The 18,398-nt window shown below is 38.8% G+C and overlaps 1 protein-coding gene across 2 annotated transcripts in view; it reads right to left on the reverse strand.

Annotated features, from left to right (window-relative positions):
- Nucleotides 1–18,398, reverse strand: part of ascc3 (activating signal cointegrator 1 complex subunit 3) — a 360,447-nt gene that overhangs the window by 89,411 nt on the left and 252,638 nt on the right. For both annotated transcript variants that reach the window (XM_073056467.1, XM_073056468.1), the window contains exons 33-35: nucleotides 14,111–14,243; nucleotides 12,773–12,898; nucleotides 3,918–4,029 (exon numbers count right to left, since the gene is read on the reverse strand). In XM_073056467.1, coding sequence (XP_072912568.1) covers nucleotides 3,918–4,029; nucleotides 12,773–12,898; nucleotides 14,111–14,243 — 371 coding nt within the window. The remainder of the gene's footprint in view (nucleotides 1–3,917; nucleotides 4,030–12,772; nucleotides 12,899–14,110; nucleotides 14,244–18,398) is intronic.

An 18,398-nucleotide genomic window follows, 5' to 3' on the forward strand; every position in this document is an offset into this window, starting at 1 on the left:
GTAAGGTTCACTGGTCTATAATTACCTGGACTATCCCTACTATTTTGAACATCTGCCTCCCTCCAATCCTCTGGTACCACTCCCGTGGACAACAAGGACATAAATTTCCTAGCCAGAGGATCAGCAATCTCTTCCCTCGTCTGGGGAATATTCCATCAGGCTCTGGGGACTTATCAATCCTAATGTATATTAACAACTCCAACACCTCTTCTCCCTTAATATCAACATGCTCCCGAACTTCAACCTCATTCATATTGTCCTCACCGTCATCAAGTTCCCTCTCATTGATGAATACTGAAGAGAAGTATTAATTGAGGACCTCACTCACTTCCACAGCCTCCAGGCACATCTTCCCACCTTTATCTCTAATCAGTCCTACCTTCACTCTTGTCATCCTTTTGTTCTTCACATAATTGAAGAATGCCTTGGGATTTTCCTTTACCCTACTCGCCAAGGCCTTCTCATGCCCCCTTCTTACTCTCCTCAGCCCCTTAAGCTCCTTCCTTGTTACCCTGTATTCCTCAATAGCCCCATCTGATCCTTGCTTTCTAAACCTCACGTATGCTGCCTTCTTCCACCTGACTAGATTTTCCACCTCACTTGTCACCCATGGTTCCTTCACCCTACCATTGTTTATCTTCCTCATTGGGACAAAATTATCCCTAACATCCTGCAAGAGATCCCTAAACATCGACCACATGTTCATAGTACATTTCCCTGTAAAAACATCATCTCAATTCACGACCGCAAAGTCTAGCCTTATAGCCTCATAATTTGCCCTTCCCCAATTAAAAATGTTCCTGTCCTCTCCGATTCTATCCTTTTCCATGATAATGCTAAAGGCCAGGGAGCAGTGGTCACTGTCCCCCAGATGCTCACCCACTGAGAGATCTGTGACCTGACCTGGTTCGTTACCTAATACTAGATCTAGTATGGCAATTCCCCTAGTTGGCCTGTCAACATACTGTGACAGGAATCCCCCTGGACACACTTAACAAACTCTGCCCCGTCTAAACCACAGGAACTAATCAGGTGCCAATCAATCAAGTTAAAGTCATCCATGATAACAACCTTGTTATTTTTGCACCTTTCCAAAATCCGCCTTCCAATCTGCTCCTCGGTATCTCTGCTGCTTCCAGGGGGCCTATAGAATACTCCCAATAGAGTAACTGGCTCCCTTCCTGTTCCTGACTTCCACCTGTACTGACTCAAAAGAGGATCCTGCTACATTACCCACCCTTTCTGTAGTTGTAATAGTATCCCTGACCAGAAATGCCACCCTTCTTCCCTTATCCCTCTTAAAACACTGAAATCCAGGAATATTGAGAATCCATTCCTGCCCTGGTGCCAGCCAAAGCTCTGTAATGGCCACTACATCTGGAAACTCACGCCATTTTGGCTCTGCTGTCATCCCTGCCAGCAGCTCTTTCCAACTTACTTTGGCTAACTCCGATCTCATACCACTATAATTTCCTTTTTTCTCCACTGAAATATCACTACCTCAGACTTTACTGTGATCACTGACTCTTACCTTTAGCTCCCATATCACCTCTGATTCATTACGTAACACCCAATTCAGTGTAGCTGATCTCCTAATAGGCTCAGTGACAAACTGCTCTAAAAAGCTATTTCGTAGGCATTCACTCTCTTGAGATCCATTACCAGCCTGATTTTCCCAATTGACTTGCATGTTGAAATCTCCTATGATTATCTTAACTTTGCCCTTTCGACATGCCTTTTCTATTTCTTATTGTAATCTGTGGTCTACATCTGATCTACTGCTGGGAGGCCTGCATTTAATTGCCATCAGGGTCTTTTCATACTTGTAGTTGCTTAACTCAATCCACAAGTATTCAACATCTTCTGATCCTATGTCATATCTTTCTACTGATTTGATAACATTCTTTACCAGCAGAAACATGCCACCCACTCTGTCTATCTTCCTATCCCTCTGATATAACGTGTAACCTTGGATATTCAGCTCTCAACTACAACCATCCTTCAGCCACTATTCAGTGATGGCCACATCATACCAGAGATCTGTAATAGTGCAACAAAATCATTCACCTTATTTCTTAATACACCGAGCATTAAGATATAATACTTTGTATTTGCTACCCTTTTTGATTCTACATCACTCATGCACTGATATTTACCCTGCTGGCTGCAATTCTGTCCTATCATTTACCTGCTCTTCCTGATAGTCTGACTGCATGCTACCTTCACATTTTTACCATCCGTCCTATCCCGAGTCCCTTCACTCTGGCTCTCATCTCTCCCCACCCCACCCCGCCAAGTATGTTTAAATCCGCCTAAAAGCTTTAACAAACCTGTCCGTGAGAATACTGGTCCCCCTCAGGTTCAGGTGCAACCTGTCACTTTTGAACAGGTCATACCTCCCCAGAAGAGATCCCAATGATCGAAGAACCTGAAGCCCTGCCCCCTGCATCAGTTTCTTAGCCATGCATTAATCCAACAAATTATCCCGTTTCTGCCCTCACTGATGCATGGCACAGGCAGCAATCCAGTAATTACTACTTTGTAGTTCCTGCTTCTCGTCTTTCTACCTAGCTCTCTAAATTCTCTTTTCAGGACCTCTTTGCTTTTCCTTCCTATGTTATTGGTACCAGTATTTTGGAGAGGAACACTGAAGAAATCCTAGATTTACACATAGATGTCTTTTTCAAGAGTAGGAGTGAAGATTGTTTCTTGTTTACTGCAGTCCAAAATGGCAGACAGGAAGGACACACATATTTTGGAGTAACAAGGAAGCATAGCAGTTAACATAATGCTATTAAAAAGCCAGTGAGGCCTGTTTCATTCTGCTGCTGCCTATAAGGAGATTGTATGTTCTGCCAGTGACCAAGTGGGTTTCCTCCCATAGTCCAAAGATATAAGAATTAATAAGTTAATTGGTCACATGAGTTCAAATGGGTGGCATGAGTTAAATGGACCAGAAGGGCCTGTTACTGTGTTGTATCTCTAAATCTGAAGTCTAAATTCCCAATTAAATCTCTGTCTTTAAAACATGAAATGAAGGTACAGTGAATTCTGATTAATTGGGCTATCAGTTAACCAGGGTAGCCGCTAATCGGGACAACCCTTGAAGACCAAAGACAATTCGAGCAGATAGCCAGAATTTCCTTCGTTTTTTGAGACACTATGCTGCTTAATTGGGACAAGAGACTGTTGCCAAACAGTTTCCAACTGGAGTCAGACCTGTTCACTTGTGTGGCTGTTTGACCATGCCTGGAATGAATGGTTTTTAAATAGTGTCACTTGTATGTGCTTGGGTTCACAAAGTCGTGATTTTTGTCACTGTTAGTTAGCGAGTAGTGGACAGCAAGATAATTCAGAACTGTTTTGCTCACTGTGGTTTCAAGCAATCAGGCTTGGAGATGCCAGAAACGGCTGAGAGTGAAAATGAAATGATTTCACCACTTTAATATGTTAGGAACGACTAAGAATTTGAAGATATTGACAATCATCTTCAATGTTGCAATGAAAAAGAAAATGAGGAAGATGCAATCATCAAAAGCATTGTGTGAAGGCAGTCCATTTATGCACCAGGTGTCTGCGCTGATTTTGTTCATTTACAGTCAATCCACAGAACATGGCAGTGTATACTGGATTAATTTCTTCGTTGTTAACTATTAGGAACTAACACACAGTTTTATATAACTGTAGTAGTTTTGGTAGAGTTTTAATTTGTTCAGTATTTCATTTTATTACATCACTGGTTACTTAGTTTGTCTTTTTTTATATCTTTTTAACTATTTCCATGAAACTTTGGTTAATTGTGGCAGGCTGCTTTAATGGGCCAAAATGTAATGGTCCCGATGTGTCCCAATTAATCCACTGTACTTGGAAAAAAGATATCACAGAACTTAAAGATAAATTGTATAAAATAAACTTACCTCCCCCACTGAAATACAGTAGGAAGATTCTAGATCTGAAAGAGATCTTTCCACGAGGTTGGACAGATATTTGTTCATGTTGTTATGGTTAATATCATCCAAATTATAATAACTATAAAACAGAAGCAGTAAAATAAGCAGGTATGTTCCATTATTTTTAAATATATTATATATGTCTTTTTGGAAAATTTTGTTCAGTCTTTTCTCAATGACATCCCAAAGAACTTACAATGCTAATGTTAATCACATAAGTTAACAAAAAAAAACAAAGACACTTTTCCAGAAATACTATTATCATTATCTCGAAAGAGTCTCTTGCAATGGTCCAAAAGCTGCTGGAACTGGCAAAATGATTGCCATGTTTCTTGAGTTAACAATCTGTTCTGATTTTGCACTTGAGCTGGGTTAGAATTTTCAATTACTTTTACCAGCACTATCAATATATACAATCTTATTTTCTTTCTTGACATTTTATGGGTGTATCGAGGTGATCCTTTGAATTCCAAGGAATTTGTTCACATTACTTTATCGAGTCCAGCATTGTAAAAATTTGTATTGACCACTGCATTTAAAAATCTGTGGGGTGAAACCAAAGTTAAAAAAACCCACAGTAGCTAAATACAAGGGATTTTGAAACAAAGCAGCACACTGAAAATAAAAATATACAAGCATTTGCTGTTGAGTTATGTTATTCAATGTTTAATGGGCTTATGCAGATCAGGATATTTGCAGGTTTCATCCCTAGAGTTTACTGTGGTATCAAATTCTGCTGTAGCTGTGTTCCAAAGGCTACTATTAATTAACTCAAAAACAATAATAGAAGTGAAACTGTCAAAAGTGTGCTTATTCTTATTAAATCCAGCAAATGTTTTGTCAATAACATGTAAGTGTATGACACCCTCCATTCTACAATCTCAAAATTATAAATTTAAAAGAATTATGATCAAGAGTGAGCTTAAAGCAGGTAGGATAAAGATCCTCATGGCTTCTTAGAGATAGCCATCTACCTTGACGGTTTGACACCTGCTAAGCTACATTCAGAGGTTGCTATTGGGTCAACAGGGAAAAGCCAAACAGTGAATAACATGATGGATCACAGTACCATGTGATGTACACACTTTCTGTTTGAGATTCAATCTTGTCTTCAACCTAGCTTAACATTCTGAAAATGTTGCCACGAGTTAGTAAATGGTCAAAAGTGATGCCAATTTATTTTGGTATTGGGTTAGGGTTTGCAGATGTATTTACCACCACACACTGTTGATCTCCAATCAGGTCAGACCTTTCTGAAAAAATTCATTGGAAAGTAGGATTTATTAATTATATTACAATGTGTCAGCCATTAATTCATTCATAAGTATGATTCATTTATTAAGTCACAATGTATTAGCCACAGGCAAGTTTCTTAGAACTGTTCACCACCATCTACTTTTTGAGCAACACACAAAATGCTTGAGGAACTCAGATGGCCAGGCAGCATCTACGGAAGGGAATAAACAGATGATGTTTCTGGTTAAGACCTTCATCAGAACTGGAAAGGGGGCAGAAGCCAGAATAAGAAGGTGGGGGAGGGGAAGGAGTACAAGCTAGTAGGTGATAGGTGAAACTAGGTGAGGGGGAAGGTGGGTAGTTGGGGGAGGGGGAGGTGGGATGATGCAAGAAGCTGGGAGGTGATGGCGGAAGAGGTAAAAGGCTGCAGAAGAAGAAATGTACCAGAAGAAATTCTCATTTTCTCAAATTGAACACTGAAACAAAAACAGCATAGGGACAGGTCACTCTATCCATGATGTCTGTGCAAAACAATGGTGCCAATCCAAAATAATCTTATCTTCCTGCACATAATGTTGAGCCTGTTAGAGAAGACTGGTGAGAATTAGTAACAGTAAATCAAGATTGAGCTTTCTTAGCCTGGGCCTGCACTTAATTGGTCTGGATGTAAGCAGCCTATTCTGCTGGTGCAAAAGGTGAAATGTGATCAGATCAACTGAGCAACTGGGAATGATCCCATACAGTAATATGCAAAAGGCTTAAGCACATATATATAGCTGGGGTGCCTAAGACTTTTGCACAGTACTGTATGTATGAAACTCAAAGTGTTAGTGACCTTGACCTCAATAGGCAAAGTAATACAAGCACATATGGATTCCGCATTTAAAATTTCAGCAAAGCCAAAAATGTGTTTTAACCATGGGGAAACATGGCCCATTTTGTAAGCAGCAACTAGTCCTTTTTAAATTGCTATGGTTGAAAATTACACCGGAATCAAATTTTGGGCCTCTCTTACTGTTGACATCACTAGGTTGAGGTTTACAATGGAAAAAAATGTCTTGGTGCTAATGAAAACTCATATGGAAAGTCAAAGAAAGGAAATTTGGGTGCCACTGTGGCATAGTAGTTAGCTTCGAGTTCAATTCTGACATTGTCTGTAAGGAGCCTGTACGTGTAGGTTTTTTCCAGGTGCTCCGGCTTCCTCCCATAGTCCAGACATACAGGTTAGTAGGTTAAATGATTCTTGTAAACTGTCCCGTGATTTGGCTCGGATTAATTGGGGGTTGTTGGGCGGAGTGGCTTGAATGGTCAGAAGGGCCCATTCCGCACTGTATCTAAATAAATAAATAATATAAACAGCTGCTGTACACCAGATTAAACTTACTTACAACCATTCTTCTCAGAATTACACCAGGCAATTTCTCAGCCCCTGTCTGCAAACTGGACAGGAATAGATTCTTCAGCAAGTAATATGCTGCTGTTATGACCCCAGCCCCCTCCTTTGTGAGAATCGCAAGAGCCCTAGTGAAGGGGGGGGGGGGGGTCAATGACCCAAGAGAAGAGAAAGACACGTGTGGTGTCCCTCGTTTCACGGCGAGGCAAAAGCTGGCGACTGTGGTCATTGTCCCGTGGAGACACCTTTGTGAATTGGGAACTGTACTACGTGTATACCCTCAGGGCAACGTGGGTGGAGAGACGGAGAGAGATTGCATCATCCCAACCTGATTGACATCTGAGACCCCGTGAGTTCAGATAAAAGAGGGGTTGTAAAGACGGCCCCCGAGACGCACCAGAGGACACGCTAGAAATCCTGTGACAGCGTTTAATAGCGACAGCCGGTGGGGGGGTTCGTGTGCGTCTTTTCCTTGCCTGGGATTGGCGACCTCACCACGGAAAAACGGCTTTAGCTACAGGAGAGGCCACAAGTGAGCGACCATTCCCCAACGAGACTCCGACGGATCGAACTCATAAAGGTTGGAAAAACCCACCGGGTAACTGTTTCATTCAATCTCTATCTCTCTCTCTCCAACAAAAGTGCACCACCGCGACACCCCAAAAGACGGCAGCTGGTGGAACTGCAGTGAACGCAAGAGACTTTTAGATATACAGCGGACAATATATACCTTACCCCTAGACAACGACAGAGCTTATTTCTTATTGATTATTACTATACCTGCGCTTTAGATTGAGTATTGACGACGTATGTTATCTGAATGTTTGTATTAACCTTACTTTTGGGCCCCTTTATAAATAAAAACGTTTAAAAATGGTACCATCAGACTTCAGCGGACCTCTCTATCTTTGCTGGTAAGTGATCCAGTTACGGGATACGTAACACTGCAAATTCACAGATAGTAAGCAGTTTTTTCCCTTCTGTTATTTAGTGTCAGCTAATATGTCTTGAGTAAAAATTTACTTTTTGTCTGCTCACTTCCCACTTGCTTATTTTTCCCCATTGCTCCTGACTACAACTACTAATATTGATTATTCCATTTTTCAGTTGAGTATAAGGCAGCATATGGGGAAGTGGCAAGAATGAGAAGTGAAGATATCCATTTTCTTGTGAAAGCCATGTTTCCCATAAATTTAGATTTATCTAGTTAATTAATATAAATAAAATGTTATTTGATTATAAAATCAAAATGTAACACAATATTACTAAATCAGTAGAGCTAACTGTGCTCAAGAGTGGTATATTAACAATGAATCAAAGAGAATCAGGTTTGGGATGTATTGAAGCAATGTGCATCATGGATGATAATCCAGCACTATATTAATAATGCTGGAACAGATAAGAATACAATCAGCCTACTGCAATGTATTCGAGGTTGGCCAAAAGGACAGCTGCGCATTTCAGACACTACTGAGGTTGAACAGCATGATGAAGGATAGTTTCATAAATCACATTTGCATAGCTTGTCACTGCTAGGCTTATCAGAAGAGTATTGATGAGAAAGTTTCGAACTTTGATTATCAGAAGTGGAGCTGATACAGAATGTTAGTATTTCTACAAATGGAGAGATGGTTGGAATTCTGAACACAGGGTTCAGTGAATGCTGAGTCTTTAGAAAAAGGGTGTTCAGTGTTGAAGAAAAGGGATTCAAGGAGCGGGAAAGGGCCTGAAGGAAAATGAGACAGTTAAGTGAAATTTTTGTGATTGGTGTCTGGCGATACGACTGAATTTCAGAACCCAACAATCAATGAAGGAGGCTGGTAATGGAATGAAGCAAATTGAACTTCACCCTGTGTTGCAAAATTATTTAAATTTATTTGTGCAATTTGAACATTAGACTGTTGACTTGGAGATAGGAAGATGGCTATTGGAAAAAATGTAAACATGAACATTTGCCACTTGGCAGAAATTGAAAGATGGTTCAGATGGAGAGAACTGTAAGCAAGGAATGAAAATGGCAGGGAAAAGCAATCAAAATATTCCATAAGGCAGGTACAGTATCATTTACTGAACAACAGGGAAATACATTTAGTTAAATGTTTCACCTTGACTGGTTGAATTTTGAATTTTTTGCTAAGTTTAATACCAAGAATAATCATAAGTGGATCCATCAGCAATCTCAGCCTTCAAAGACTATTTACCTGTTGTTCTCCATTTTAGCAGTAATCTATCCTGTCCCTTTAGACAGCTGTTTCATTGAACACCAGAGCAGCAGTCTAATTGACTTGTCTTATCACTCCCTTTAAATAGACATTTTATTATACACCCTAGTAACAGAGTAATTGAGTTGTCAAAGGCTTCAATTTAAAAGACCAGCCTCACAGGGTTCCCTAGCATAAGGCTCATAACCTGCATACAAGCAGGGTTGAATATTTACACTGCTGTTAACAGGTGCTGAGATGTTAAATGATTTTAATAGCTGGGGGCGTACTCAGAGAGCCAGCAGGATCAGAATTATAGCCTGTTTGAACACAATAATTACTTGTCCCATGAGAGGAGTCAAAATCAGAGGCAGTTTTATACTAATAGCTGCTAGCACATGGGATAGACTGGCTAACTTCCATTAGTAGCCTTCCGGGAAACAGCAACAACTCCCTAAGGTGTCATGAACATATATAATCAAAATTTCAAATGTACCTATAAAACTATGAACAGTATTATCTGTGGTGTAGAGATGGCACTCTTTTAGACATCAAATAGAGATAACAAATTGTAGGATTACGATTTATATTACTTGAAGAATAATTGCAGTAGGAAGCACAACCTCAGCTAAAGTAGGCAAATCATGCTCACAAGAGAAACTGGGATCTGGATAGTTTTCATTGATTCAAAGTATCCTGCAAGATGCAGTGGAATAAAATGAATGGTAGAGTCTGGGAGAGAAAGGAAGAAATGGATGTTACATTTCAAAGCTTTAATGTCGAGTTCTTAAAGAGAACTAGAAATCTGTCAAGCATTGTGGGCAGCAGAGTGTGGAAGCCAGAGGTATGCTCACATACAATCATGTAGCTTGTGATGGGCTGTTATATTACTATAATAACACAAGTCTCAAACCAGATCTATTAAGAGTTAAAACATGAGAAGAGAACACCAGGAATGCAAAGTGAGGTGAACAACAAAAAAAAGTGCAGATACTACAAATGTAAAATAAATCTAGGAAATGCAAGACAATCAGCAAGTTAGACAGTATCTATGGAGAAATAAACAGAGATATAATTTCAGGTCATAACCATTGAAGGTAACCTGCTCTTTCTCCACAGATGCTCCCTTACCTGCTGAATATAATTGACCTGGAATGTGAGGTTTTACTTTGAAAATAAAGATATGAAATTTCTGTTTATCAGGTTTTTATTCCTCAAAAGCACTCATCCATCACAAATGAAATAGTCAAAAGAAGAGAAATAAATCTAACAAAAAATTATCATTGATAATCACCAACCTTTCAAAAGTTTGTGGTAATATGTAAAGCGACCCTTTACATTTAGCAGTTTTTGACATACAAAAAATGGTAGTAGAGCACAGGGAGTGCACACGTTAGCCTGAGAAAGGAAGAACTGTCTGCCAACAAAATTTTTTTTTGTAAACTTGAATGCAGGGAGAAGGAGTTGAAGTTCAAATAGAAGGTTCCTTTTTGAAAATGAACTGCAACTCAATGGGAATTGAAAGCAAGGGACACAGAAGTTCAAGAAAAAAATATGAAATACACCAATAACATTTTATTGGCATTTTATAGTTTTTGTATTCAGCAAGTCTGTTGAGTATTTCAAAATACAATTCAAACATATTGTTTTCATTACTGTGTCTGTGTTATACATACAAAGCAGTGATGAAATGAATAATTAGGCAATCTCATTAGAATGAATACATAATTGGCCATAAAACTGCAATATAGTCTAACAGACAAGTTTAACACATCTGCTCCAGGTGCATAATAATAAGCATGGATGGTTAATAAAACATTAATAAATGGTCCACATGTTCTGTACACCAGCTTTTTATTAAACCTTTAATTCATTGTGTGAAGCCCTAACAAACTTATTACAAATATGTGTTAATGTAGTTAATGATGAGAAAGTAGTCAAGGTTCTGCTCAATAATGAGAGATTTGCCAGTTGCCCATACATTGACATAATAAAGGAATCCTACTTATGATGACTTTACTTTGGAATGGTGAGGTCTCAATTATGGGTGCAACAGATTGTAGTCAATGTATCCACCATTATGCAAGCTGTAAGTGACTGGTTTGACAAAAGAAATCAATGCTGCCAGTGGAAATTTGAAAAATAGAAAATTTTGCAAATGGTCAGAAGACAGCTTTTGCAGAAAGGGCCAATGATATTGTACATATTTTGTTGGTAAGGATCAAATACAAGTGCATACATAACACATGAAATACAGCTGAATGAGTATCTCATGACCAAAAGAGACAATGGTGGTGATGGTGGTACGGAAAAGAGGTGATAATGGGAACCATTAGGGGGGAGGTGAATGTCAGATGTAACCAGAACCAGATAGGAACCAAATGAGAGGGTGGTGCAGCGCATGGTGCAGCGCATATTGCAACTATTGCAGCACAAGTTTGAAACCTACAAGTAAACCATGCCAACTCCCACAGGGAGAACACATAAATACCTGCAATTCTGTCAAGCAGAATCATGAATGATGATGGACAATTAAACAGCCAATAGGAGAAAGAGATTCCTGACACAATGATTATGAACACAATTATGATGTTCTAGCTCCCTTCTCTGTTATATGAAATACCAATTAAATCAGAGATAGGTCTGTATTGATAGATTGGTAAAGACAAGCTCAGATTGACTGTGTTAGTTACTCTCTGCATCGAAGTTCTCCCAGAAAACATACTGCCCATGTTGCTCGCATGACCTTTTTCCAAATGTTATTCAAGAGGTAATCAGCTGAGAGGAGAAAAATAATGACTATCAGGAGCAGGTTACTTTGTCCGTGTCTGACCTCGTACCACGAACTTTTATGGAGCTTGAAGTCAAAGTCGTGACAGATATGCTGTACTGCAAAAGGCTAACTTACATGCCAGCCGAAAGCCACTCCTGCTATGCCAGTTGCTAAATGGCCTGTTCAAAGGATGCAACAGCTCTCTCCCATTGGTTGGCTTTTGTGCCATGGCGCAGGGGTATAAATTTAGTGCGTGCGAAAGCTTTGGTCCCTCTTTGCAAGAGCTACCCAAACCCCCAGACTGGGCTGCATCCATGGCTGAAGGACCATTGGGAAAGTGTGCTGCAGAAAGGAGGGCCTGCATGCACACTTAGATAAGTACCTGTTTGTTGAATGTTTAGTGTTGTAGTTGTGTAATTTTAGGGAGGGCGGCGAACAATGAAGTAGCTGTTTGAGTTAGAAATGTTATTGAAAAAAGTTCAATGTTGAGCATTGTAACTCAGTGGGCTTAGATACCGTAAATACTTGATTGATTTGGATGTCTGACTGAGTGTCTCAATGTTTGTAAATAAATAGTTAATGTGCTTAATCACAATCAATGCTTTCTGACCAACTTACCAAATCCATGAATCTGCTTCTGCGTAACATGCGAGCATGTCAAAGTGGATGTCAGCTATGTCTTATTACATGGAACGACTTCTGCTTTTCTTTGGAAAAAGGATCCCTGACTATCCCACTGCTTTCCCATGATATCCACCTCCAAAACCACTATGATTGTCAGAAATGTAGTGGCTATTCCAGTTTCTGATCCACCACTCCTTAGTATTTCAATAGACTCTTTACTTGAACAATAGCTCCAGTTGCGAGGCATGTATATGAGCAGGGAATAAAGGCTGGGGTAACACTATCTGAAAATGTAATGGATATTAATTCAAATATGGCTTTTGACATGAAATTGAATGCATAATTAAGGGAATTGAGAAAGTCAATCTGGAAAGAAAGTGACAATGTGACTGATTGGATTTTTCCACAGGAAGACAAATCCTTCTAAGCTGTAACTTTTCTATATTTCTATAATTTAAGTTCTTTCTAGACTTGTATTTTAAATAAAACTGACAAAAATGCTTCAGGGTATGATGTGGTTAACACTATACAATTCCTTATTTGATATGGCTGGTAAAAACAGTAATTAATCAAGTCAAATGAATCGATCACTAACCTGGGATTCATGATAAGGCGTCGGAAAAAGTAAGTCCAAGTAATATAATCCATTGCATCTTGTTTGGATGAGATTGTTCCAGCAGAAATCTCGGCATTCATATGGTCGGAGAGGACTTCCAATAAACTGCAATGTGGAAAATGTAAGAAGGGTAAAAAGAATATTAATGCTTTTGCTTGGGGTCAAATGATTTAACGTGATGATTTTGTCATTGCTTAAACTTGAAAACAAAGGGAGTCTCCTGTATGGTGGTATGTTTTTGCCAGCAAACATTTCCTATTTCTTCAATCATTTTGGTATGACACTCATAAAAAATGCTATTGTTGGCTGGTAATCTCTGTATTGTATGAATATCACCATAATTACCAGCTGTGGTTTATACGTCTGAATGGCTAAAATATTTGATAAATGCTTATCATTTTAATCAATATTTACAAATTACATTCCTCAATTTTATCTTAACATTAAAACTGAAATGGGTTAGGAGCAAATGAACCATATGTATTCATTTATCAATAACAATATACAAAGATCAACACCATCAATTATGCAAGAAATTCTTTAATAAATTTAAGATGTTTTGTAAAATCTACTTTCATTTGGCTACTTTTATTTTCATTCTCCTTCAGGCTTATTTTCAAATCTAATTGTGACAATTTACTATGTATGTTTCCAGATAATATTCTAGCATAAAATTATTAGTTTTATTTAGTTAAATTCCAGAAATGACCAAATTTTACCTTAAAACAAGATTAAAACAAACTTTACGAAGTAAATGACAAAGCAGGATTCTTTGGCCTTTTTCTGGCCTACTATTTTAATTCATTTGGTGTGTGGCCACATTGTCTGGTATGAGACTTGTGTTAATTTGATTAGAGTGCAAGGAAAAAGGTCCTTATGACACGTTGTCCCTTTATCTTTGGGATATGTGCTTTAAATCAAAAATAAATGACATGACAGAAAGCTTTTCTCTGCTGGATGTAACTCATCTGTATGGACTGTTTTCTGCTGATATCAACCTGGTTATTTGTGGCCTGAAGTATTCATGAGATGATAGCCTCCCTCAGAGAGACCATAGGAACTGTTTGGTGCAGGCAATAAAAATGTAACTGTGCTCTTTTCAGTTGGGCTTAAGTATATTGTTTGGATAAAGTAGGGGGAGCTTTAATTTGACTTTTACTGAAATGTTTCAAAGACTGGAACAGAAAATGGTAATGAATTATATCCTTCATAGAAACAAATAAGCGTAAGAAATGATTAACTTAATGCACAGCTTATGGATAAAACAATAAATGTCACAGTCCTATGATATGCTGTTATTGCCTTCATAAAACTCACCTTGATTCAACAGGGAAGGGTTCATACAGAAATTTTTTGTAGAAATCTTTTTTAATGTCATGGACTAATATCACAGCCTTTCCCTGGTCATCAAACTGTGGCCTGCCTGCACGGCCCATCATTTGTAGAACATCTGAAATTAAACAAATGAGAAATTTATGTCATATTTATTTATAATTCCAGGAAACAGGTTGCTAGATAATGATAAATGAGGAAGACACATCCCACCTCAATTTTTCCATTTAGTAAAATCCTAATTTCCTCCTATTTCAGCATTTAAATGCTCTTCAAATACTTGAGATTTTGTCCTTCCTTGGCTTAGTAGCAGTAACTTTGACAGAAGATGAAGGATTGAATTTCCTCAAATCAGTGTACTCAGAGGAAACTGCACTATTGGAGGTCAATCTTTTGGAACAGGCATTAATTTTGATCAGGGAGCTAAAGGTCAAGGAACCCTTAGGAAGTAGTGATCATACTATGATAAAATTCACCCTGCAATTTGAGAGGCAGAAGCTTAAGATATATGTATCATTATTGCAGTGGATTATAGTGAATTGTAGAGGCACGAGTGAAGAACTGGCCAAAGTTGATTGAAAGGGGACACTAGCACTGATGATGGCAGAACAGCAATGACTGGAGTTTCTGGGAGCATTTTGGAAGGTACAAGATAGATACATCCCAAAGAAGCAGTATTCTAAAGACAGGATGACACAAATGTGACTTACAGGGAAGTCAAAGCCAGCATAAAAGCAAGAGAGGGCATATTATTAAACAACAATTAGTGGAAAATTAGAGGATTGGGAAATTTTAAAAAATGAACAGAAAGCAACTAAAAAGCCATAAAGAGGGAAAAGATGAAAAATGAAGGTAAGCTAGCCAACAGTATCAAAAAGGATACTAAAAGTTTTTCAGATGTATAAAAAGTAAAGAAAGGCAAGAGTAGATATTGGACCACTGGAAAATGATGCTGGAGAGGTAGTAATGCGGGACAAAGAAATGGCAGATGAACTGAATAAGTATTTTTCACCAGTCTTTAATATGGAAGATGCTAGCAGTATGCCGAATGTTCAGGAGTGTCAGTGAAAGAAGTGAGTGGATAAAGAGATTACGGAGGCATAAGCAAGAATCTTTTAAGTAGGAAGAAAGGCAGCAGAAAGGAAATTATAGGCCAGTTAGCCTGACCTCAGTGGTTGGATTCCCTAAAGGTTAACTTGCAGTTTGAGTTGGTGGTGAGGAAGGCAAATGCAATATTAGCATTCATTTCAAGTGAACTAGAATATAAAAGCATGGATGTAATATGAGGCTTTATAAGGCACTAATGAGGTCTCACCGGGCATGTTGTAAGCAGTTTTGGGCTCCTTATCTAAGAAAGGACGTGCTGACATTGGGGAGAGTCCAGAGGAGGTTCACGAGAATGATTCCAGGAATGAAAGGGTTATCAGATGAAGAGCGTTTGATGGCCTGGGCTTGTACTCACTGGAATTTAGAAGAATGAGGGGAAACCTCATCGAAACTTAACTTATCGAATGGTTGAAAGGCCTCGATAGAGTGGTTGTGGAGAGGACGTCTCCCATAATGCGAGAGTCCAAGACCAGAGGGCACAGCCTCAGAAAAGGAGGATGCCCATTTAGATTGGAGATGATGTGGAATTTCTTAAGCCAGAGGGCAGTGAGTCTGTGGAATTCATTGCCACAGCCAGCTGTGGAAGCCACCTCATTATGTGTATTTAAGGCAGAGGGTGAAAGTTCTTGATTAGTCAGCATGTTATGGGGAGAATGGGGTTGAGAGGGAAAATGGATCAGCCATGATGAAATGGCAGTCCCAACTAGATGGGCCAAATGGCCTAATTCTGTTCCTATGTCTTGTGGTGTTAATGCATTTTCTACCTGATTGGGAAAAGATCCCCAATAGCATTATACAAAAGGAAGGCTGTTTTCCTGACCCATGCCAACAGTTATTCCTCAATTTATCTCCTGAGAAACACTTTTAAGTGGATCTATCACTATGTTGATTTTATGACTTTGTTGAGTGCATTCTAGCCTAAAATATGTTTGCCTATGTAAAAATGAATACTTCAAATGTAATTAATTCTTGTAAGTTGTCTTCTGGTGTAAAAAGAGTGATATAAACTCAGTATTTTTATTCATTGTACCTGAAATGTTTTGTTATTTCTTTCTGTTCAAATTCATCATAAAATTATTTTTGACTAGCTTAAGCCACTGCGCTACAATAGCTCCAAGCTAAAAGACACTTCAATTTTAAAATTCACATCTTTGTTTTCAAAACTTTCTCCAATCTCTTTCCTACCAACTGTTTTTCGGCTTTCTCCAGCCCTACAATCTTTGCAGATGGGCATCCTGATTTTCATCACTCAGCTGCCGGATCTTTCTCCCAGGATGCACCTGCGTCTCTCTTTCACTTTCCATGTATGACAGTACCAAAGACCTGGTGGAAAAGTGTTTCATGCTTTGCAGGCAGACTCGATGGACTTTGGAAAACAGGACCTCAAATGTTGCGATTTCTGGATTATTACACAAACATTGCTGTAGGAATTCAGCAGGTAAGGTAGCATCTCTGGAGGAAAATGAACAGTTGTCATTTTGGGGCCAAGACCCTTCATCAGGACTGGGTAAAATGTGGATAGAAGCCAGAATAAAATGATGGGATAATAGATGAATTCAGATAAGAGAGACAGATATCTGAGGGAGAGTGAAATGTGGGAATTACGTAAGAAACCAGGAGATGATAGGTATAAGACGCAAAGGCCTCAAAAAGTTGGAATCCCTGTACTCCACGGGCCACTGTCCTCTCCTATCAGGTTCCACCTATTACCCACCAGCTCGAGCATCTCCCTCTCCCCTCCACTATTTTATTCTGGGTCTGTCCTCTTTCTTTCCATTCATAGACGGATTCAAGAGCAATAGATGTAACAGTAGGAGAGTTCATTTTCACCAATATTAAATGGAAGGTGTAGCCACAGTCTACCCAAGAGAGCTTTTTGAGAGATTTGTATTAGAGAAAGAGGAGTCCTGAACCTAATCTTGTGCAACGGAGCTGGAAAAATGACTGAGGTGTCAAACAGAAAGGTCTTCAGATATTGACCATAGCTCTAACTTTCACGGTCGTCATGGAAAGGGATAAGGATGGTCTGACATTTAAAGTTCAGAGTTGGTGTGGTTGGGCAGCAGGGTAAGACTTGGAAATATTAGGCACACTTGCAGGTGGGTCTATATTTGACTAAAGGAACTCTTTCAAAAGTGAAACAATGGGAGTTTGGGGCCATCATGTCCTTATAAAGGTGAAAGGTTCAGACAGTAAATATAAGGAATCCTGGATGTCAAGGGATATCAATTGCTAGATTAAAAAAGGAAAACATAGTGAAAGTAATTGAACTGAAACTATAGGATGCCCTTCAAGAATATAGAAAATATAGAAGGGTATTAGAATTAGAGAGCACAAAATATCAGCATTGATCAAGATTAAAGAAAATCTGAAAGTACTTTTTAACATTCAAAAGTAACAGGGAAATGATAGAACCCATTAAGGACCATGCAATCTATGCATGGAATCAGAAGATGCAGGCAGGAGCTTGAATAAACACTTAACACCTGTTTTAACTAAGGAGAAGGACATTATAGTTGGAAAATTCAGGGTCAGGATAGCAAAATTCTAAAACTTTTTTTATTAATAAGGAGATGTTTTCAAATTTCTTACTGGTCTTAAAAGATGGATTGATGAGATGTCTTCCAGACTGCTATGCAAGGCAGAGGAGGAAAATACTGAAGTCCTGAAAGGAATTTTCAAACCTTTTCTGCTTACAGATCGGCTGCTAGATGACAGAAAATGTGGTACTCTTATTCAAGTAAGGCAGCAGAGATAAGACAGGAAATTGCAGACTTGTTAGTTTAATGTCAATTGTATGGAAGTTATCAGAAAAATATGATAATGATAAACTGCATTTAGAAAGGCAAGGATTAATCAAAGAGTCAATATGATTTTGTTAGGGGAGATCCTGTCTGATTAGTAGGCATACAAGTGCAAAGATTCTTGAAGCTGGTAGCACAAGTAGAATTGGATAGTGAAGGTGCAGAGGATACTTGTCTTCATTAGCCAGGGCGCAGAATATAAGAGAAGGGATTCAACTTCCGAAAACTTTGTTAGGCCATAGCTGGCGTAATGCAAACCTTTCTGGTCACAACACTATAGAAAAGACATGACCACTCTGGAGTAGATGCAGAAATTTACCAGGATGTTGCTGGGGATGCATCATTTTGGTTATGTTAAAGAC

The sequence above is a fragment of the Hemitrygon akajei genome, chromosome 9 (genome assembly GCF_048418815.1).
Source record: "Hemitrygon akajei chromosome 9, sHemAka1.3, whole genome shotgun sequence".
Lineage (NCBI taxonomy): Eukaryota > Metazoa > Chordata > Chondrichthyes > Myliobatiformes > Dasyatidae > Hemitrygon > Hemitrygon akajei.